The 23582-nt window shown below is 39.8% G+C and overlaps 3 protein-coding genes across 4 annotated transcripts; 2 read left to right on the top strand and 1 right to left on the bottom strand.

Moving 5' to 3' along the window:
* The first annotated feature begins 2892 nt into the window (after positions 1 to 2892).
* Positions 2893 to 10550, top strand: si:dkey-30c15.17 (cAMP-regulated D2 protein). Its single transcript, XM_066685657.1, has 8 exons — positions 2893 to 3992; positions 4460 to 4661; positions 5515 to 5648; positions 6070 to 6197; positions 6302 to 6420; positions 8665 to 8805; positions 9194 to 9366; positions 10090 to 10550. Exons 1-8 carry the CDS (start codon positions 3222 to 3224, stop codon positions 10540 to 10542), a joined length of 2121 nt encoding a protein of 706 aa, XP_066541754.1. The 5' UTR covers positions 2893 to 3221; the 3' UTR covers positions 10543 to 10550.
* An 876-nt stretch (positions 10551 to 11426) lies between these two features.
* bbs10 (Bardet-Biedl syndrome 10) lies at positions 11427 to 15725 on the bottom strand. Of its 2 annotated transcripts, none has more exons than XM_066685660.1 (3): positions 15657 to 15725; positions 14190 to 14386; positions 11427 to 13564 (listed from the first exon to the last, which is right to left on the bottom strand). In XM_066685660.1, the coding sequence occupies exons 2-3, from the start codon at positions 14378 to 14380 to the stop codon at positions 11908 to 11910; spliced, it is 1848 nt and encodes a 615-aa protein (XP_066541757.1). In that variant the 5' UTR covers positions 14381 to 14386; positions 15657 to 15725; the 3' UTR covers positions 11427 to 11907. The 2 variants fall into 2 exon arrangements, with proteins under 2 accessions (XP_066541757.1, XP_066541756.1); XM_066685659.1 differs by having other exon boundaries at positions 15521 to 15700.
* Positions 15726 to 19333: 3608 nt separating this feature from the next.
* On the top strand, positions 19334 to 23220 carry syt1b (synaptotagmin Ib). The gene is made up of 8 exons (XM_066685602.1): positions 19334 to 19529; positions 20136 to 20311; positions 20424 to 20534; positions 20656 to 20823; positions 22065 to 22232; positions 22586 to 22703; positions 22799 to 22932; positions 23017 to 23220. The coding sequence occupies exons 1-8, from the start codon at positions 19334 to 19336 to the stop codon at positions 23218 to 23220; spliced, it is 1275 nt and encodes a 424-aa protein (XP_066541699.1).
* The last annotated feature ends 362 nt before the right edge of the window (positions 23221 to 23582 follow it).

Below are 23582 nucleotides of genomic sequence, written 5' to 3'. Positions count from 1 at the left end.
AAGATTGTGCTGGACATTAAAAACAAGAAAGGCATACAGAATATGGTCGCTGATGCACTGTCCAAATCGTGACTTGACTATGCTCAGTAGTGTTGTTGGTTTTTGATTTAGTTTTTTTTTAGTACATTAATGTCGCATGTTAACGTTGTTATTTTGTTGTTGTCTGTTGCTCTTTGTCTATGCAGGTGTGATATATTCTGTTGGAGTTGGACTGCACCTGCTCTTCTCTCCACCAATCAATATTGCTGCTGTGTGCTTGGAGGCAGGCCTTAGTGGATAAATGGACCCACCTGTGAAGGACGAGGATAATGGGGCGAGTGTTTTGTTAAGTTAGCTGTGCTACTTGGGTGCAGCTCACATTTTGTAGCTTCCCCTCTCTTACTCTCTCTCTAGCTCGAGGTGTGAACAGGTTAGTTTGGCTGCGCCTGTACAAACCAACAGTAATGTTTTTCTGTTAGACACATCAGGTAAGGGCCATAGTCAAATCAAATCAAATCAAAATTTATTTGTATAGCGCCTTTTTCAACTGACGTTGTCACAAAGCAGCTTCACAGTTTCAGAACAGAACATTTAAATCAAAGCCCAATGCAAGCAAGCCGAAGGCGACAGTGGCAAGGAAAAACTCCCTCGAGGCTGGAGGAAGAAACCTTGGGAAGAACCAAGACTCACAAAGGGGACCCATCCTCCTCTGATCAAACTATAGATTGAATTTTAAATGATCACCAATGAAGTGACATTATGCTACATAATAATAATAATAAGGTAAGCAGCTGGTCTGGTCTGGTCTGGGCCGCAGGAGAATCCAGCAAACAATCTTCCATCAGTGGGCCACCATTTTCTCAGAAAACAGTAAAACAGTAAAGGGAAGCAGTTAGTTTGGTTGAGTGCAGCAGAGAATAAGAGCATGTGAATATTTTCATTAGCGTAGTGACAGATCTGACTGTAACAGACTGGGAGGAGGGAAACCAGAAGGAGCTCAGGCAAAGACATCCTTCCGCTCCAAACAAGAGAAATTGTGAGCACATCATCCGGGTTTACCCTGACTCTCCATGTCCATGAGTTCCTGAAAGTATATAGTCCATAGTTTTTTTATTTAGTGCTTGTATTGTTTTCACTTTTGGGACTCTCTGGCATCCCTCAGGTCAAATTGACCCAGGACATATTTCTATATTTCTGATATAACGTTTTACTTAATAAACCATTAACATATATTTTAATTCAATTTTAAACAGTAGAGATAACATATATGTTCAGTGATTGCAATTAGTATCTACTAGAACACAATTAACAATGGATGTGTTGTTAGGTTATTAGTGATGTTAAAGATCCACTGTACTCAAGACTTGCATGTCATAAATCATGTATATGTTGGAAAAAATGAAATGAGACAATGTTTTCATTAGCATTTATTATTTTGAAAATAAAAATACATTTAGGTGCTGTTTACTCATTGTGTATTCATCTGTTATTTTTGTTTTTTGAACTGAACAAGGTCTGCACCTGTTCTCACAGATCACTTTTCCTTGCGAGTCTAGTAAAAATAAACGTGAAAGCTGCTGTAACTTTAGTTATTTTACAAGCAGTGAGTTTGTGCTGGATTTGAATGAACTTTGCATTTTGTGGTGATTGGCGAGTCTCTGGACAATCAGGGCTCTGCAGGGTTTACACGTCATGATTTAGTAACTACTCGGCTCAGGGACTGAAAATGTGCCTGGTTCCAGGGACCAGGACAAGATTGGGCCAGTGGAAAAGCAAAAAAGCAGAGCCGAGTTGTGTAGGTTCCATGCATTGGAAAAGCACCATATGATCATTGTACCCGTGCAAAGAAATTTGACCTCTGCATTTAACCCATCTGTGGCAGTGAACACACTCACTCACACTAGTGATTAAGGGCAGTGAACACACACACCCAGAGCAGTGGGCAGTGCCTGGGGAGCTCAGTGTTTAGATTATAATAATGTAACATTATATGTGTGTGTGTATATATATGTATGTATGTGTGTGTGTGTGTGTATGTGTGTGGGCATGATAGTGACCTGAAGACTATAAGAAGGATGTAAATGTGTTGCATATAGTGTAGGGTGACCAGACGTCCTCTTTTCCCCGGACATGTCCTCTTTTTTAGACTTAAAAAAATGTCCGGCCGGAATTTCACAAACGTCAGGGATTTTGTTTTTCTAGAGCTTACATAGAACTTCGAGAAGCGTTTCGTTCACAAACTAGTCCCGCTCTCCCCTACTCCGATTGGTTCTCTTGAGTGAGAAGGGGGCGTGGTAAAGTAGCCTAAAATCTTCTGATTGGACGGTATGACTGTAGAGCTACCGTTATTGGTCGATAACCTTCTCTGTAAACATTTAATTGGTCAGTCTGCACGTCAGTAGTCCTTGTTTACGTCAGGCAAAGCTCTTGTACCTACCCTTCTTAGGTCCTAAAAGCACCCTCCCGAGACGTGTCCTCTTCTTCACCATCTCAGATCTGGTCACCCTAGTACAGTAGCATGTGTGCTTTGTTATTGAATTTTGTTTGTAAAAGTTTATCACAGAAAATGAGTTAAGGCCTTTGAGATTCAGGTAGAAATAAAAAATACTTGTACCACTTTTCTTCTTGTAAAAATTAGAAACGGGTCAATTTGACCCGAATACTATACAAGGGTTAAATACACAACACCAAGCAAGAAACGCCTGAGAACTGAACTCGTGACAAAATGAGCGTCGAAGTAGGAACCCGTGACGACCAGTAAAGCACACACAACAGCACGTGGAAGAAAAAAGCCAAACGAGGGGGAAATACAGGGAAATAAATCTGAAATCAAAGAGGGTAGGGACAAACTTAACAGTTCAGACCTGTAATCTGATTTATTTTACAAAAGGTTCGTTGTGTATCTCTCTCTCCCACACACACACACACACACACAGAGAGCGAGAGAGAGAGAGAGAGACGTGGTCAATCAAGCTCATTGAATTCACGAGAAATTCAGTGGGACAAAGTCCCGTTTCACATACAGTTCTTGTTTAAAAGCCAAAGGATATTGAGCAATGTTTTAAAGACGAGGTCTTTGGGACTCTCAGGATATGACCATTCAAACCGGGCATTAACCAGCACATTTGAGAGGATCTAACGTACAGAGGCTGGTGTGTAGGTGTGTGAGTGTGTGTCCTCATCTCTGGGACGTATTTCCTTGGTGTGTGATCAGCTGGAGGTGAGTGAACGACATCATCATCATGGTCTCGCTAGTCGCTGGAGTAACCTTGATCGTGTTGGTTTCCATGGTGACATTGGACTTGGTGTGTGGGGGACAAGAGGGAGGCGAAGACTCACGACTCGCACACACTCATCTCACACATACTCAGCGGCATTACACGCCTCAGACTGGAGGAGCGAGGAGCACGACTTTCAGCCACATCCAAAGGACTGTACGTTCTGACACATTTCAGAATAATGGGATATTTGAGGACAACGGCAACACAGACTATTCTGAATTTGCTGACCTGGAACATAGAGCCGAGCTTAATGGTAGAGAGTTTGAGGTGGACATTCTAGATGCTTATAACAATGTGGGGAATAATGTTGTTAAGAATAAACACTCAGAATACGTCAACCAAAATTATGATGAATGTGATGAAGCTGATTGTAATAATGTCCTTACATTTGGTAATTCTGAGCTAAAAGATTTAAACATGGCTGAAGCTGAGTTGAACGGAGTTGTGTTGGACAAAGGGCAAATTGATACACAGGACAGCACTAATCCAAATGATGGAGAGCCCAGAAAGAGCCCTGTTGTGGTCACACGTTCTGGACCAGTCTATGGACTCACCTTGGACAAAGCTCATGTGTTTTACGGTATTCCATATGCAGCCCCACCTGTAGGCCCCAAACGCTGGACTGCTCCTAGCCCTGTGTTACCGTGGACGCAAGCTTATGATGCTACCTTTCCTCGAGCTGCATGCATGCAAGCTTGTGCTGGGGAGTTCTCTGAAATGTGTCCTCTTAAGGTAATATGCCTTCCACCAATCACATGACTTTATCTAAACCCAGAGTGATAATTACTGTCACAGTACCACTGTAACTCAATTTCAAGGGGCTTGTCTCATGGTAAATTGTCCTTTCTTTTCTGAAAGTGAAGTGTAGCATGATATTTATTCAAAACATGTGCTTTGCGTTCAGGAAACATATAGAAATCTGATCTTTGTTGTTATGCCATAACCATAAGATCCACTAATGGTAAGAGAAGTAGTGTCATAAGGCCACATTTTTTTTCTCCCTAGTGTAGTCAACTGAAAGGGATAAAGAGCTGAAAAATGATCATGTAAAATTATTTACAATGAGTAATCACACATTAATAACTTAAATATTCTTGTTTTTTAATGTGTTATCATCATTTTTAAAATAAGTTGTACATCCACTGCACTGCACTTCTATTAGTTTAAAACATCAAATGTTTGTGTCTCTGCGTGTTTAGACGAGTGAGGACTGTCTGTATCTGAATGTGTTTGTTCCTGTGAGTGTGGACCTATCAAAGCCAAACATCACACCTCTTCCTGTCATGGTGTGGATTCATGGAGGTGACTTCATCGCGGGCTCTGCCTCTAAACCACTGTATGACGGGCGATTTATCAGCAACTACACCAACACTCTGGTTGTGAATGTGGAGTATCGCTTAGGTGAGCTGTTCAGAAATGATTCAGCCAGAGAAGTGCATAGTAAATAAAGCAGTCAAAAGCCTGGATGCACCTACTCACAGAACTGTTTTCACTGTAGGGATTTCTTCTCTTTCCACATATTGTAACAATGATCATATAAAATTGTTTGCAATTTACTGTTTTTCATAATTTTTTTCTTTTGATATGACACAGCTTTACACTCACTTGACATTCTCTCACTCAGTTAGCAAAAGAACTGATTCACATCTCATCGCTGTCTAAAGAATCGCTGTCTAAACTTTTTAATTTACTGCATCATTTGAGAATATATAAAATTTGAGAATTAAAAAAAAACCTTATTACACTAATTTCCATCAACAGTTAAAAGGTTTTTTACCTTCTTTAAAGTTACTGATTTGGACATAGATCTTTTACTTTGGACAGTGATGAAATGCTTAGCATACTGGCTGCTGAAAATCAGCTTGTTGCATTTTAATATGTTCTGATCACATATTAAAAAAATATGTGATCTGAAAAACACACGTTGGTAGGTGGATTGGCGACTCAAAAAAAGTGTCCGTGAGTGTGTGTATTGCCCTGTGAAGGACTGGCGCCCCCTCCAGGGTGTATTCCCGCCTCGCGCCCAATGATTCCAGCTAGGCTCTGGACCCACCGCGACCCTGAACTGGATAAGCGGTTACTAGTAATTATAGATAATATCTATATATAGACATTGTTTATATTGCCTTACGTACATTACTGTATTTAATAATAAGTACTCACATTTTTACTGGTGTCATATGATCCATACATCTGTCTACAGAGTGAGTATTTCTCGGCAGATCTGTAATGTATTGGATGATTGTTTATACAGGAGCATTTGGCTTCCTGGTGACAGGGAAAACTCCTCAGACTTCTGCTGTGGGTAATTATGGAATTCTGGACCAGCAAGCAGCGCTGCAGTGGGTCCAACATAATATTGCTGCCTTTGGAGGAGACCCAGCCAAGGTGGGTGTGTGTGGTGAGGTGGGGTTTGGTGGGGAAGTCTCGGAGTGGTGGTGGTGATAGACATAATGATCAGAGTGGGCAATATGGCCATGTTTTTGTTGTCATGATATATTACTATATGATACACTTTTCTGAGTATTTTATGGATAGTGTGAATTTGACCAGTTTGACTTTTCTTAATGTTTCCTCCTAAATATTAGTTATTTATATATTATATTTGTACTGTACAATACATGCCCTACAACTTTAAAAACTTTAAAAGTGGCACTGCTTTGCTTGTTTCACTTGACAGCAAACCAGGAAAAAAACATACTATGAATCATATGAATACTATGAATATGGTGTATTAGTCATCGTTAGGCAGTGGTGGTATTAGGGTATCTCCAACTAAGTATAGATACATTCATGTGAGTGTGTGTAGGTGACTCTGTTTGGAGAGAGTGCTGGAGCACAGTCAGTTTCTCTGCACCTGATGATGAAGAACAGTGAGCCTCTATTCAGGAATGCTGCCATACAGAGCCAGCCATTCTCCATCCCACTCAAAAGCAGGTACAACACACAAAGATTTAAACACACACACACCCACACATTCTGTTACAACAGATCTCATGACAATAATGATCATGTTGACTGTGGTTGCTGTGATATTGTAGGTGGGATGCCATGAAGCTGGGCAGAGACTTTGTGAAGCTGACTAACTGCTCAGCGTCTGACCTGGCATGTTTTCGCTCCCTGAGCTCAGATGCTATCCTTGGTGCACAGGTTAAAGCAGGTAATAAAGCAGATGTCTGCAAACTGATACTATAAACTACAGGTGTGTATCAATATTTACATTTACATTTATGCATTTGGCAGACGCTTTTATCCAAAGTGACCTACAAAAGAGGATCTAACATTCAAACTACAGCACAATTTATACAAATTACCTTGAGTGCAATATGCCAGGATATAATAAGTGCATTAAAGAAAGGCTTTCAGTGCAGGAGATACTCTCGGAAGAGCTGGGTCTTCAAGGATTTCTTGAATGCGAAGAGGGTTTCTGTTGCTCTGATAGTGCTTGGAAGCTCGTTCCACCAGCGTGGTACCCTCGACTGACCTGTAATAGCCTCGACTGACCTGTACGGGGGGTTGGCCGTGTTAGTTGGCGCTCCTTTGAGGAACGGAGAGGGCGGGTGCTAACATATGGTTTTAAGAGTCTATTGAGGTGTAGATGGGAGCAGAGCCAGTGAATACTCTGAAGGCCATCATTAGGGATTTGAATTTGATGCGAGCAGCTAAGGGTAGCCAATGCAGCTCAACTAATAGGGGTGTGACATGTGCTCTTTTAGGCTGGTTGAAAACCAGGCATGCTGCAGCATTCAATAAATAAGGAAATCATCAAAATGTAAATTTATTTAAGTAATTCAGTTCAAAAAGTGAAAGTCATATTATATAGATAGATTACAAAGAGAGTGATCTATTTCAATAATTAATTTTTTTATGTTGATAATTATGGCTTACAGCCAATGAAAACCCAAAAATCTCAGAAAATTAGAATAATCAACACAAAACACCTGCAAAGGTTTCCTAAGTCTTTAAAACGGTCCCTTAGTCTGGTTCAGAAGGCTACACAATCATGGGGAAGACTGCTGACTGTACAGATGTCCAGAAGGCAGTGTTTGACACCCTCCTGCTGTATCCATGCATATTAATAGAAAGTTGAGTGGAAGGAAAAACTGTGGTAGAAAGGATTCTTGAAAAAATTGCCAAGAAAAGTTCATTCAAAAATTTGGGGGAGATTCACAAGGAGTGGACTGCTGCTGGAGTCAATGCTTCAAAGCCACCACACACAGACGTATCCAGGACATGGGCTACAACTGTCACATTCCTTGTGTGACCCAGAAACAACGTCAGAAACATCTTTCACAGAGAGAACTTAAGGTGGCGCCACTCCATCACTACACCGTCTGTTGTTAGTTCAGCCATATTTCACATTCCAGTTTGTGAACCAAATTTGGAACCATTCTGCGGTGACCAGAGGTCCTCTTTTCCCTGGACAAGAGTTGAGAGCTGAGTTGGGCCACACTCGCGCCGCTTCAGCGCTGTAGGTCTACCATCCACCGCGGTGCAGCTTAGTGTTTTACTGGAGCCTCGAACAGAAATGTGTTGAATGTTGTTGAGGTAATATTTATCACAGTCTCTTCTTTATGTTTGGAGAATGTTTCTGTGACACAGCCTTTTGTTTTCTACTATATATTTAACAAAGAGAAAGTCATCTTGTCTGTCCCTATAACGACACGAATACACGGACACATCTCACCGTTACTGACTTTCTGATGAGTAAATTACATCTGTACAGCTTTTTGTTTAACTTTACAGGAAAACGGACACAATCTCCGTATTATTAAAGTCAGAACACCAGAGCGAGGTGTTACTCAAAATAAACGAGACTGTGAATTAGTTACAGCACCATTTTATCAGTCAGACCCTTATAGAAATGTAAGTCAGTAATAAATATCTAGTTCCGAGCGATGCCCTGTTCCTTTATAAAGTATAGATTACTTGGTTGATAAAATGTTAAGGTGCTTCATTTTAGAAATGTTCAAAAACTTCAATGTTAAAATGTAATCTTGTTGCTTTCTGGTAAACGAGTTGCTTGAATGTCATCTCATCATGGTGCTTCAGTTTTGTAGCTTTGTATGAACAGAAAATAACAGGCTTTCCATGTTCATACACACACTGTCAGCAACTGACAAGATAAACTATTTTTATAGTTTGTTATTATTGTAAACAAAGACATTGATATGAAGCACCAAAGCTTCTCCAGGCCTTCCAATGACAAGGGTATGTAGTTTGGGCATTCCTGTTTTTGAAATGCCAGAAAAACCTCTGTGACAATGGCTATATGGCTAATGGTGGTCCAGCTACACTAGGCTTGTTGAACTGAATTACTTAAATATATTAACTTTTTATTGATATTCTAATTTATTGAGATGCACCTGTATATTCTTGTGCATACCTTTTGATCTGTCTGAAGGTGCTAAAATCATCAACCCCTTTCGCTTCTTGGAGATGTTTGAAACATGGGGCCCATATATTGATGGACAGCTGATAAAGGAGCAACCAATTTTGGCCTTTCACAAGGGCCACTGGCAAAGCTACAAGCCTGTCATACTAGGTTTGTAATACTTCACACATATCTCTGTAGACTTTGATCTATAACCATCTCTGTGGATTTACAAATAACCCTGTTTGCTTAGCCTTTACCATTTTGTTTTTCAGTGAAATAATGCTTAAAAGCACTAACTTGAGTAGGTCAAACCTCTTAAAATACAGAGTAACCTATGTAACTGCAGGCAAATATTTTGGACAAAAATAAAATGCTAATGCTATGCTCCAGTGTGAGAGGATAACTATCCCCACAACAGAAGTTAAATTCAACAAAGGAATTGAGAAATAAATATGAAGGTCTAAAGCATAACTTTATTCACAAGTTTAAATTAATCCAACAATCCAACACCTTGTTTCCTGTAAGCATGGCTTATTTATCACCTTTATCCTTGTAGGCACTACATCTGAAGAGGGGGTGATCTTTGTATACGGGGTATTCACAGAGACTGTATCTGTGCTGGAATGCATAGTCTACACAACAGCTATCTTCAAACAGAATGCTCTCAAAATCCTGTACAAGTACATCCCACTCTACCGTAACCAGGATAGACGCATCATGCTCTCACAGGTAAAAGAATTACCACTAAACTCTAAAGAAAACACTGGATAGACAGAAAAAGCATTTTCTAGCCATTGTATTATTAATTATAAATAACGGGACCAAAGTGTGTTTTTAGAATTTAATAGCAGAGGTAAACACTGTTAATGTCTCAAAATACACCATTTACTTCTAATTCCAGATATTGTGAAACCATAATTATTTTTATTTAAACTACAAATGTTTACCCCTTCCCATTTGCACAGATTTGTTTTCAGACCATAAGGATTTTTAATGAGACAAACCAGACAGCAATGAATAATTGGCCCAAATTTGGCCCATATCTGCAGTTCTGTTATGGCCCATGTTTGGCCTTGACTGGCAGTGTTGACTCAGGGTGAGTCTGGCTGCCTCAACTCAGCCTCAAATTCACCTTGAATGTGCTAGATGTCAGGTGAATTTTGGGCCAAATCTGGGCCAAATGTCTGGTACACACAACACGTTCCATAACCCAAAACACCCTGGCTCATGAGGTTTGGCCCAATTCTGGCACACACAATACATGCCATAACATAGTTTAGCCCGTCTTATTAAAGCTGGCCTACACTACACTTGTCAGTACTGTTACTGAGCCTTAAGTGCCAAATGTGTCTGTTATCTGAGATTGGACCATTGTCATTTATATAAAACAGGATTGAAGGCACAGTTTAAAAAATATTTCTCTGAACCTCATTTGGTCTTCTTATTCTGTAGATTGTAACAGATTACGTGTTCCTGTGTCCAGCGCGGTGGTCTGCTCGCTCTGCAGTACGTTTGGATGGAGCTGTCTGGATGTATGTATTTGACCATTCCCCGTCTGATCCCAGCATATGGGCAGGACTTACTTTCTGTTATGATCATGCCTGTCATGGAGCAGAGCTTCCCTTCTTGTTCGACTCTGCTCCTATTACTAACTTGACGCTCACAGCTCAGGAGACTCTCCTGGCCAATCGCATGGTGTGTTATTGGGGTGCTTTTGCCCACTCTGGAGACCCAAACTCCCGCACTGATGATACAGCTTTCTGCAGACAGCAACATCTCCCTGTTTGGCCTCAATTCACTTCCACAGAGAGCTGGCCAATACTGAACTTAACTCTGCAACCACACCCTCAGCATGGCAACCGGGACCCTTTCTGTGACTTCTGGGATCAGCTGGACATTTACTGATGGAAAACCCTTGTGATGGATGTTTCACAAGACCAGAAATTACACAGTGGCATATACACACACCCCAGTCATAATATTATGACCACCTTCTTGTTTGTACACTAACTATCCATTATCCATACACAAACTCTCAGCTCTAACAATACAGGAGTACTGTGTAATTCTACAATGACATACTGTAGTCCATCTGTTGCTCTGAATACTGCCTTTCACTGCTGTGTCACTGCTGGACTGAGAATAGTCCACCAACCAAAAACATCCAGGCATCAGCATCCTGTGTCCACTGATGGACTAGAGAACAACCAACACAAACTGCATCAACAGATGAGCTGCTGTCTCTGACTTGTGGGAGGAGTGTCAAATAGATTGGACACAGTGTTTAAAACCTCCAGCATCACAGATATTTCTAAAAATGATCCACAACCCAAATTACCTGCTCCATGGGGGTCCTGAGCAGTGAAGAACATCATGAAAGGTGGCTAACAAGACGGCTAAATAGATGGACTACAGTCTGTAACTGCAGAACTACAAAGGTACAGTGTACAGTGAATGTACAGTGAGTGTAGAGACAAGGAGGTGGTCATATTATGACTGGACAGTGTACACACTACTTTTCTACTACTTAGGAATTAATATTATCTTTCTAATGTTTTTGGGTGAGAGTACATGCCACAAAAACTTTGTTTTTCCTTAGTTTTAATTATTTTATAACTTTTTAAAAACTAATTTAGGAAGACTCAAACAACTTTGACAGAGTAAAGAAATTTGGACAGACAAGGAAAAGCACTAATATATTCTCTAGGATTAAAACTGAGAACAGCTGCAGTGAGATGGCCCTCCCTAGGACCAGTATTTGTCTTTAAGTCATGATCAAAAAGCAGTTAATATTACTGTCAATTAAAACGATGGGTCATTAGTATCTTAATATTCAAAAATAAAGATGAATAAAAAATATTCATTCATTTATCACTTGTTCCCACTTCATCTTGTTCAGGGGTCACAGTGGGTCAGCGTCCACCTGAAATCATTTGGAGCAAGGCTGGAACACAACTTGAACAGTGTGCTATACAGAGCATAGAAAGCATTTCGTTTAAAGAATATCCCCCGGGAGCCTCAAAACCTAAAACCAAATTTTTATAGATACCTTGTACCTAATGGCCATTTGAACAGAAACTTGACAGTTGGTTTTTCACTTGTGAATAGGACTGTTTCTAAGCTGAGAAAAGCTACTGAACTGCTCTGACAAAGTCTTTCTTAATAGAATATTCACTTTTGAGTTACAACCCACCAACTGAGCGCTCATGGGCTAATGGCTCTGGGTTTGAAAAGAGTTATTTTAGTTTTAGATGACAAATGGTCAATTAGTCACATGCCCTCTTCTTCACTGTCTTCAGAGGGTGCTGCATGAGACCGGTACAGTGGAGTGCGAGTGTGTAGTATGGTCCCCACACATAATAGTCTGTTCACACACTGCAACACAGACAAAACCAACTGGTGTTTACTACAGATTGGCTCTAAACACAAATAATCTGACCTCACTGGCCCTATACCAAACCTTAACTCTGATTCTAACCTTAGCTCACTAAGCGTATGGCCTTGTTTGTGAAGCTGTAGCTTACTCATGAACTGTGCCTGCTGCTGCAGAAAATATCTGGGTCTGTGGGAGTGCACTGATCTGGGCATGCTCAGAATGGCCTCGGCAAGGAGCCTTTGGCTCTCTGAGTCACCATGGTTACTGCCATGCAACAAGGAGTGATGTAGGAGAAGCTCAAAGACTCCACCCACAGGAAGAACTTCACCAGCTTTTAAAATTGCAGCCCAGAAGTCCTTAATGCAATCTTGTGATCGGTCCAAAGAAGACCTTTGTGTTTGTTGCTGATGAGGAAGTGGAGTGGATAAGCAAGACTGGTCATGTGTCTGAGAGTCTCTGTCTATGGAGAGTGCATGTGACTGATTTAGAGAATGGGTGTCATTTGGTCCTTCTCTTGTTCTGAGGGTTGACTGACACAGATGATGGAGCATTGTACAGATGCCTTGGCTCGTACGTGCACTCTGTTCAACTATTCCAGGAGTGGGTGCGCAGAGCACTAATGTGTGTGTGGCAATTAGGTCATTTGGAGGGACACCTAGGTGAGCATATCTGCATCCTCTTAGCTGCAGCCGGCTATAGAACGTTAGCATAGTGATGCGCAGCAGAGGCTGCATAGGAAGCACTTCAGCATTGGTGAGTTCACATAGCAGATCCAGCCGCTCTGAGTCACAACACTCCAGTACAGAAATGCCATTCAGCCGAGCCCACTCCAACACACACTCTGGCTGCTTTACTGCTGATAATAGCACACTCACCTGGAGGCTCTGCAAATTTGTTAACTTCTGCTTCATTAGTCTCTCAGAACGAAGAAACCAGTCCTGCTGAAAACAAATACTCATATTATCCCCAGTAGCATCCAATGGGTTATCAAGACTCTCACAAACTATCAGCACTTTTGCTGGCCCTTCAGTCTCTTTCCACACTGACCAATCACAAGCCAGGACAAGTCCTTCCACCACTTGTGTACAGCTGAGGGGAAGTCCAGACAATTTCACATGCAACCGCGAGAAATTTGAGTGGAGGAAGGAGATTGGCTCAACTATATCACTGTCTTGTTTATTACTGGTTTTACTGTAGAGGTTGTATAGCAGTGAAGTAAGAACCTCAGCTTGGCCAATGCCAACTCTTCCTGCAAGGTACCCTCTCACCAACGCGAGTAAGACTCCGCCTTCTCGTCTATATTCACTCACACCAAAAAGCGATGAGGCATAAGGCACAACACCATGTGCTATGGCATCATCCAGCTCTTTCCCACAGAAGGCCAGAAGCTGATTGGCCAGTTTTCGGGGGGTTGCTGGGTTCCAAGATCCTTTGTGGCATTTGTTTGCAGAGTCGCGAATTCCTCGCAGCAGAGCAGCCAGCAGGAGGATAAAGGACTTGGATCCATCTGCTGTGACATGATTATGTGCACAAACACACTCCAACACCATCCTAAAAGACAACCACAAACAATTAAAATTAAATATACACCACTCAGAATGCAGACCTAAATTTCACTCATTTATTAACAATTATAGAATATGTAGTAGGTAAACATTACCATATCTAAACCATATCTACCATATCTAATCTCATTTACATATATTCTCCATTTCAGCCTGAAGTAGTTTAGCTTTGCCAATCCCTAATGAGGCAATAAAGAGTTTAACCCTGACTGCATTTTCAACAGGCACAATACAGGACAACCATTCATAACTGAGATAATTTAGAGAAACCTTATACAATCTATAAATACATAAATATAAAGCACTGCAAGAAAAACTTGTATTGTTCTAGGAGGTGAAGAGAGGATGGGAAATGGTTCTGTAAGAATGACTAGTGATTATTTATATATTACTTATATACATTATAATATATACATTTAATTATGTGAAATATTTTACTATTTTAATATTAGTTTATGTGAAATATTTATTATTTCTGAAATGTTTTATGTGTTGGATAGTTTTGGAAATAGTGTTTGTTTTTGTTTATTTGTTTTTTTTTTAAAGTAAAATGTGTCATATGAGCCCAGGGGTAAGTGTGTGTGTGTGTGTGTGTTTTGCGTATTTCATACCTGGCCATAGGATGGTCCAGACACAAAGTAGTGAGAATATGTTGTCCATGTCTGGTAATAAGAATCTCTCCAGTGTCTTTGGTGTAGAGCACACTTCCACCATTCGGTCCAACACAGCGACGTACTACACACTCTAGTGCTCCAACTACACTGAGTGACGCATGGAGGGATACACTCTCTGCTTCAAGCATGTCTCTCTGTGGACACACACACTGAGGAAGTGAGCTAATATTTGTATCAAGAAAGATCAAATTCTTTAAAAATTCTACATATTACAATCCTTCCAGCCTGCCTCAGAATACAAAATCTATCTAAACTAAGACAACCCTGTATCTTTAAGATGACTGGGCTGCCCACATTTATTGCAATGTGAACAAGGCAAAAACAAACTCTGGACAGGGTGTCAGTCAATCACAGTACATCACTCATATGCTCCTATGTTTGTATAGCTACTGCACCTACCAGCATTAACTCATTATCTGTAACTGCTTATTAATTGGATGGGTCATGGTGGGTCCAGAGCCTACCTGGAATCATTGGGCGCCAGGAATACACCCTGGAGGGGGCGCCAGTCCTTCACAGGGCAACACACACACACACTTTTGAGTTGCCAGTCCACCTGCAACGTGCTTTTGGACTGTGGGTGGACACAGGGAGAACACACCAACTCCTCACAGACAGTCACCCAGAGCGGGAATCGGACCCACAAACTCCAGGAGTGTGACTGCGACACTACCTGCTGCGCCACCGTGCCGCCCACCTACCAGCATGCGTTTTTGAACTATGAGAGGAATCAGGGGCACCCGGAGGAAACCCACACGGACATAGGGAGAACACACCAAAGTCCTCACAGACACTGACAGGTTTGAACCCACAGCCCCAGGAGATGTGTCACAGAGACACTACTTGTAGCACCACCGTGGCACCCGTTTGGATTTATATATGATGTTGAGAATGGCACAGTAGTGCTAAATCTGACATAAATAGTATTCTGTATGAACTAATGGACATTTCTGTACATTTTGTAGAACATCATTAACAGATGAAGTCACGTAAATGTAACTCTGTGTGGTAACACTTCAGACCGTGTGGTTCACACACACTTTGATGTGGAAGATCGGAATTAACTCTTTAATAAGATAAGGCATATTCACCAATACAGTTCAAGGTGTGAACAATAAAGCTGTATAAACAGAGTCAGAACGCTTTCTCCACCCCATGGCTCTGTTACTGTGTATAAAATTATATCACAGCAGAGCGAGAAAGGCGGCTGTCCTCAGACCAATACATTTAAGCTATTTGCCTGTAAATAATCCCGCTAGGATCCTTACCTCGTCTACTTCTGGACTACACTGTAAGGACACTCAACTCTATCTTCTTTTTTAAATGTCTATAGTCGCAGCCCGAGGGGCTCGGTGAAAGCTTCGCCCGCTCTTTAGATAATAAACACATTTTTTCAGGATGTACCAGCTGTAACGCTTCGCTCTGTCGCCAGGAGACCCTCTTCTTCTCTGCCCAGTGTTTGTTGAAGTGAGGGATTACTGCCCCCTACTGAGGAGTGTGGTACTGAAGGCATATAAGGGGGCTTAGGAGGGAGGGGAGTTTAGGTTCAGTCTCCCTACAGTATTGAAACAGTTACAGGCGAAAAATCCTATGGAGCTTAAACCATACAATTAAATTCTATAGTGAATAATAAGTTATAATATCTATTTCTTATGATAAAGCTGTTTAAGCGTTATATAATAAATGTATATTCAAATTTATAATAATAATAGTACAATAATCTAGCAAAAATTGCATCCCTAAATACTAATACCGAGCCCTTAAAAGAACATTGATGAAAACATCAGTACATTATTTATTTTTATCTACATAATAATATCGAGATGTAGTTCGTGGAGTATGTCCAGCTAACAGAGAACGTTCCCACAACTTTGATTAACGTTGTGTAAAGGTTCTCCTAATGTTCGAAGCAAATATTCTTACAGTGACATTCCAAACATTCTTAATGGAACGTTCCATAAACGTTACTTGACCTTGATAAAAGTTCACCTAATGTTAGTCTGAAACGTTCCAGTTGAAAGTTACATGAACGTTCTTTTAACGTTTTTCATATAAATAGTCTATGCGTGGTATTCTTCAGACACATATAAGGAAAGAGTCACCTGTTTTACATCAGTGTTTGAGATTAAGGTACAACATTAAAAGATGTGGATCCATTGATTGTATTCAACAACATGAACTTTTTTTTTGGTCTTATTATATTTAAATGCCTTTTTTTTACTTTTTTTTTTTTAATTCTTGCTCTTAATTTAACTGCATATTAACTGTTTCTTTTTACTCTGTAAAGCACTTTGAATTGCCCTCGTGTATGATAGGTGCTCTATAAATAAACTTGCAGTGTCTTGCCTTTCGGTTGTTTATTAATTAGCAAACTTATCCATAAGTAAAGTATCTTATCAGCCTAAAAGTTACTGTAAATGTCTTTACATAAAAATAAGTAAATGAACGAATCTGAAGTTGTTTAATTGTAGCATACACAGATTTCCCGATTATCAGTGCAAATAATTTTAGGTTGTGGTAGCCAAATATAATCAAACTATAGAGCCCGTTCACACTTTTCCGTTTTCAAATGATGAGGAAGATACTTTTGGTTCCTTTTTTCAATGGGAAATTTTTTAACAACTGCCAAATTTTTATACTTACCATTGTCTTCATATATCATCTTTATCTCCTTTTCATGACATTTAACATAAAATAATTAACTCTAATACTACTATCAATATTCATATACATTTGCTGCTTTTGTTTTACTGTTAGGCTAGGTGTTGTATACAGAGCAATCTGCTTGTTTAAGACTCTCACGTTTGTCTTGCACTCTTAGAATACTTTGTATTAGTGTTATGTGGAATTATCTAATGTGATTATACGTTTCTAATTAGTTATAAGCAATTATTGACTTCTCTGAAAAGTTCTACAGACAGTAAATAACAACTTTGTGTCTGCATAGCTGCATGAAATTAAAGTGGTATTCATAATTCTTTTTTGGTAATTCTGTGTTTTATTATTACTTTGTATTATTATAAAATGCATTCATTCATTATCTGTAAGCGCTTCGCGGTGGGTCAGTAGTTTTTATGGTACTGTTGGAAATGTAGTAACACAGTGGTGTTACTGAGATTTTTGCATATATCAGTTTCACTGCTGGGTTGGGAGCGTTCCTCAAATCCAGAACATCTGGACAGTAGCAGCTGTGTGATCAGAAAATGATTCTGGGTGACTAGAAGAAGGCGATCAGAGACTTTCACGCATCAACAGATGAGCTATAGGCTAAATGTTACTAATCAAGTTATTGCTAGTCTAAGGATTGTTCTTATTTGTTGTTGTAACTTTTTGTAATGTACTGGTTATGAGAGCTGGTGTCTGTAAACAATCTTAATGTATGAACAAATGTTTATGAGTATATTATTGTAAATTATGATAATGTTTTGTGGATTAATCAATGAATGGAAGAGGATTTAATGCAAATTAAATGTAATTTTTAAATAGGCATTCAGTTTAAATAGGCTCAACTGGTAGATGTATTTTCACTTGAAACTGAAAATAATGTTTTTGTTAAATGCATGGAACCTATGTTTAAAAGAAGATTGATTACATTTGACTATATAATATAAGTTGGATTCTGAACTATAGTCATATATAGCTCATTATAGCTTATTATTATTATTATTTTAATGTTATTGTTCTCGTGTTATTGAAAACATTTGCTAATCATAGACAATATATGACGATGTCTGTGTTCATATGTTGGGTCATTCTCCTTCGTAGAGCTCTCCTATTGGATGGAGAGCACTAGGTCTCTGTCACTCTCTCTCTCTCTCTCTCTCTCTCTCTCTCTCTCTCACAGACACACACATCTTCTCATCTCTCTACTTCATTACACTGTAATCTGTTTTTTGTGACAGAAGCTAGAGGTTATTCTCAAACTCTGACACCAGTTAAAGTGACCAGAGACAATCACAGTGGATCAGGTAAGAGTCTTATACTTTTAAATCTACTTTTTAGATTTCTGGGGTGTTGTTGTGTGGCGTTAATGCCTCTTATAAACATTTTTAGTTATTATTTCAGGATTTGTATTTATAAGAAATACATTGTGCCAATGAGCAGATAAAGCCGACAGAAATAGAATAAATATTTACGTATGTGTAGATAATAGATTTTATAAATATTTGCACTGTATAGATGTTCTGGTATAAGTTTGCTTCTGTGCATTGTGAGCCATATCAGTGTCACTGGCACTCTGTCTCATTTGCCTGTAAATTGAGAGAAAATCAATAGGTCTTTAACTCCCTTACTCTGCATTTCTCAAAATAATCTCAAGGTTAAAAAGTATCAGTTCATGTGCAGTGTGTGCAGAATAAGAACCATTTATGTCTTATTTCCACAGCTATGAACCCCACAGCTGTCTAAATGTGAATGTGAACTAGAAGAGTCAGAATGTTCGGTTACTAATGTATGTTATTAACTTGCATGATGAAAAAACACAAAAATATTTGGACAAAACACACAAAGTCACACTTCTTGTGTAAGAAGCAAGGAGAAATTCTATAAATTAATATTATAATAAATTAAACGCAGTATGACAGCCATTCTCAAACAAAAAACAGAAAAAAATGCTGCAGCACTTTGTCTCAAACTGATTTTAACTTCCAGCTGGAGTCTTAAGACCATTTTCAAACTGTCTTTAATCATCGGAATCAAACACGGTTCTGTTGACTGTGTCTTTATAACTGATGTATGTAAATGGCCTTTGTTAGATTTAGTGTAATTCATTCGAAAAGCTGTAAGTCTAAAAACACTCATCTTAGATTGAGCCAAACTGCTATAGACCAAATATGAATGCATCTAGTTTATTTTCCTGTTTAATTTAAACATAGATTGCAGAGGAATCTTTCTGACAAAAGGTTTAAAACATGAAAATTTCAGTTTTCCTTGATGTATGTCCTTTAACAAAGTATACGCTTTTCAAGAAGAGGAGGAAAATCTATCAACTGTTATAAACGAATAATAATGGGAGTAAATATATTAGCACAATGTGCAGGTGATTTCATAAACCTATTTCTAATGTAATGTTTGTATATAGAATGCATGAGGACAGTATGAAGAGTCAGGTGTCCCCAAACCCAAGATCCACTACACCCACACAGAGACTGAACAGATCAAAGACACTCGACCTCGTTGAAGCTCTGTCTACTGGAGTCACACCCCAAACTGCACCCGGAGGATGGTCCATCTCAAGCATCAGGAGCAAGTTTCTGAACAAGCTTCACAAAGCCCACTGTAAGAAAACACTCTTTCTTATTCACTCACACACACACACACACACACAATACAGAGGTGGCACGGTGGCGCAGCAGGTAGTGTCGCAGTCCCACAGCTCCAGGGGGTTGTGGGTTCGATTCCCACTTCGGGTGACTGTCTGTGAGGAGTTGGTGTGTTCTCCCCGTGTCCGCGTGGGTTTCCTCCGGGTGCTCAGGTTTCCTCCCACAGTCCAAAAACACACGTTGTGTGTGTGTCTGTGTTGCCCTGTGAAGGACTGGCGTCCCCTCCAGGGTGTATTCCCGCCTTGCGCTGAACTGGACCCTGAACTGGATAAGCGCTTACAGATAGTGAATGAATGAATAATAAATACAAACACAAGAACAAGCAAAAACATGAGGAAGCTATCTATGAACTGCTTCTGTTCCTAGATCCCCCTTATTTACCTTAATTAAAAAGTTAATATTCCTAGTGTATTACTATTTATATTTGTTCTAATATCCATGATTTATCCATAAATATGTACCACACAAATAAATAGCACTTCTATATAATTTTATTGCTTAAGACTACTGCAAATACAGTGCAATCACATCTTATTATTCATCCGTATGTGTGTGTTTTCAGTGCCTTCTTGGGTCTTGGCAGCACTGGGCTTGATCATAGTCCTCATCATCCTCAGCTGCTGTTTCTGCATATGCAAGAAGTTTGTTTTTAAGAAGAAAAAAGAAAAAACTGGGAAAGAGAAGGGTGGAAAGGACAGCATTGCCATGTCCACTGTGAAAGAGGATGAAAAACCACAGGTCAGTGCACTTGTAAAGTATGCTTATACAAGGCATTTCTAAAACTTATACATCCTCTGTGCAGGTTTTTGTCATGGTATAATCATTGACTACAGCCGTGTTTGAATTTTAGCCTGTGCATCTTAAACCTGACTGTGAGCCTCACCACAAAGAGGAGACTACGGAGGACGTAAAGCTGGGAAAACTACAGTTCACTCTCGACTACAACTTTACAGAGAGCTCAGTATGATTGGAGATCAGATACAGATTTTAATATCGCTTTGTCAGATGATACAAAATTACATACTGCTCCTTTTACCCTTCTTTTTCTTTCATTTCCTGTTCTCTTTTTCTCTGCGTTTCAGCTTATTGTAGGCGTGGTCCAGGCCGAAGACCTTGCTGCCATGGATATGAGTGGAACATCTGACCCATATGTCAAGCTGTATCTCCTCCCAGACAAGAAAAAAAAGTTTGAAACTAAAGTCCACCGAAAGACCCTTAACCCCACCTTCAATGAGCACTTCACTTTTAAGGTGGAACTTTGTACTTTTCTAAACAAATACACTGTTAATGATTCATGGGCACTGTATTCACCAGGCTCCAGTTTCCTCCCACAGTCCAAAAACACACGTTGGTAGGTGGATTGGCGACTCAAAAGTGCCCGTAGGTGTGAGTGTGTGTTGCCCTGTGAAGCATTGGCGCCCCCTCCAGGGTGTATTCCCGCCTTGTGCCCAATGATTCCAGGTAGGCTCTGGACCCACCGCGAACTGGATAAGCGGTTACAGATAATGAATGAATTAATTAATTTATGTATTCACCAGGTTTAAGCAGGAAAACAAATGCAAGAATTTGAGTGACACATATAAGGCAATGTTTTTTTTGTTTGCTTTGGTAATGTGGTCCTGAATCCTGGTACTGGAATGTAAGGGTTTTTCCCTTGCTCTTTAAGATCCAGTTGAGGCCAGTTATCTAATAAGCTATACTAGGAGTCCTAGAGCAAAAGTACTGGTTTAATACACCAATGAGTCCAACTGCCATTATGCAATCATAATTTTTTTTGCCAGATAAGGATACCCTAGGGCGGCACGGTGGCGCAGCAGGTAGTGTCGCAGTCACACAGCTCCAGGGACCTGGAGGTTGTGGGTTCGATTCCCACTCCGGGTGACTGTCTGTGAGGAGTTGGTGTGTTCTCCCCGTGTCTGTGTGGGTTTACTCCAGATACTCCGGTTTCCTCCCACAGTCCAAAACCACACGTTGGTAGGTGGATTGGCGACTCAAAAGTGTCCGTAGGTGTGAGTGTGTGTGTGTGTGTATCTGTATTGCCCTGTGAAGGACTGGCGCCCCCTCCAGGGTGTATTCCTGCCTTGCGCCCAATGATTCCAGGTAGGCTCTGGACCCACCGCGACCCTGAACTGGATAAGCGCTTACAGATAATGAATGAATGAATGAAAGGATAACCTAAGTATGTTCCTGTCCATTCTTCCACCAGTCATTACAGGAACACAATACTGACATTCCCACATTTCAGGATGACAGCTGTAGGTTGTGTGCATGTGTTTGCTGAACAGACTCAATGGAACACTGACGCAGTTTGACTCAACAGTCAAGTCCTTACATCTGTTAAGTGCTTTAAAAAATACTTAATACAGTGCATTTGTCTCATGAGAGACTGCACATTGATTAAGATTTTTTCCCCTTGTCTATTTGCCCATTCTAAATGACAGGAGGATTCCATGTGGAATATAACGAGTGATCTCTGCATTTATCTCTGCAGGTTCCTTACACTGAGCTAGGTGGGAAGACACTAGTCATGACGGTTTATGATTTTGACCGTTTCTCCAAGCATGATGCGATTGGGGATGTGAGAGTACAGATGAATAAAATTGATTTCAGTCATGTGACGGAGGAATGGAGAGTTCTACAAAAGGCAGAGAAAGAGGAGGTAAGAGGATGGAATTTAGACAACCATTTACTTAATTTGGTTACTTTAATCATCTTTTAATGTTTCCTTTTAAGCTGACTGCTGGGCCTCTAATTAGTCAACAGAAGAGGTTAGAAATGTAGGATACTGAACCACATCTACAAATAAATATACGTATATATATATATATATATATATATTTTTTTTAACAATTACACATCAGTTTTAGATCAACAGTAAGGTACAGAAAATGCAGGTCATATTGACATATCAAGCAGATGTATTTGCTTTTACTGTCCTCTTCCTGTCAATTGCAAAACACACTTCACAGACCCCAGGATGACTTTCACATACTCTTTGGTTTTGCTCTGTAGCAGGAAAGGTTGGGAGATATTTGCTTGTCCCTTAGATATGTCCCCACTAGTGGTAAATTAACCGTGGTGGTCCTGGAGGCGAAAAACCTCAAAAAAATGGATGTGGGAGGACTGTCAGGTGGGTGAAGTAGTACCAAGAATGTATATAAATATTTAAGTTACAGCATACCATTTTATTTTATGTTATATAATGTTTTATATTTTTTTTCTCAGATCCTTATGCTAAGATCCAGCTGATGCAGAATGGCAAAAGGTTGAAGAAGAAGAAAACTACAATTAAGAAAAACACACTTAATCCCTATTACAACGAATCTTTTAGCTTTGAAGTTCCATCAGAACAAATTCAGGTACCATTTTCATGGAATTTTAAAATGAAAACAATTATTAAAGTAAAATATAGTAATTCACCGGTCTTTTCTATTTTGCCACAGAAAGTGCAAATTGTAGTGACTGTTCTGGATTATGATAAGATTGGAAAGAACGATGCCATTGGGAAACTTTTTTTGGGACTACATAGCTCCGGAACTGAAGAACGTCACTGGGCAGACATGCTGGCCAATCCAAGAAGACCCATTGCTCAGTGGCATGCCCTTAAAGCCGAGGAAGATGTGAATGCGGAGCTTTCAAAGAAATGAAAGCAAACGCACTTATTTGAGTATTCATGTAAAGAACAGATAACTATAATACTTTCTTGTCGAATCATTGGTTGCAGTGTCATTTGATTTAATGGGAATATTAAGGCTTGATCCATGACGCATAGTAAAAAGATCGTTGCTTATTTTCTACTTTTAGTAAACCATGCATGATTGATTCTGCACTGTGTTCCACAAACATCCAATGATGTCATTAAATATATTTTAAAACTCCAACATGCACAATCTGACTGTATTTTCCATACATTTTCTCAGCTACAAAGTCAGAACCATATGAATATACTCATTCTCATATTGTAAACAACACATACACACACCTCCAGAACTAAAAACAAAACAATTGA

This window comes from Hoplias malabaricus, chromosome 11 (assembly GCF_029633855.1).
Source record: "Hoplias malabaricus isolate fHopMal1 chromosome 11, fHopMal1.hap1, whole genome shotgun sequence".
Taxonomy (NCBI): domain Eukaryota; kingdom Metazoa; phylum Chordata; class Actinopteri; order Characiformes; family Erythrinidae; genus Hoplias; species Hoplias malabaricus.
This window is presented reverse-complemented; position numbering and strand designations above follow the sequence as displayed.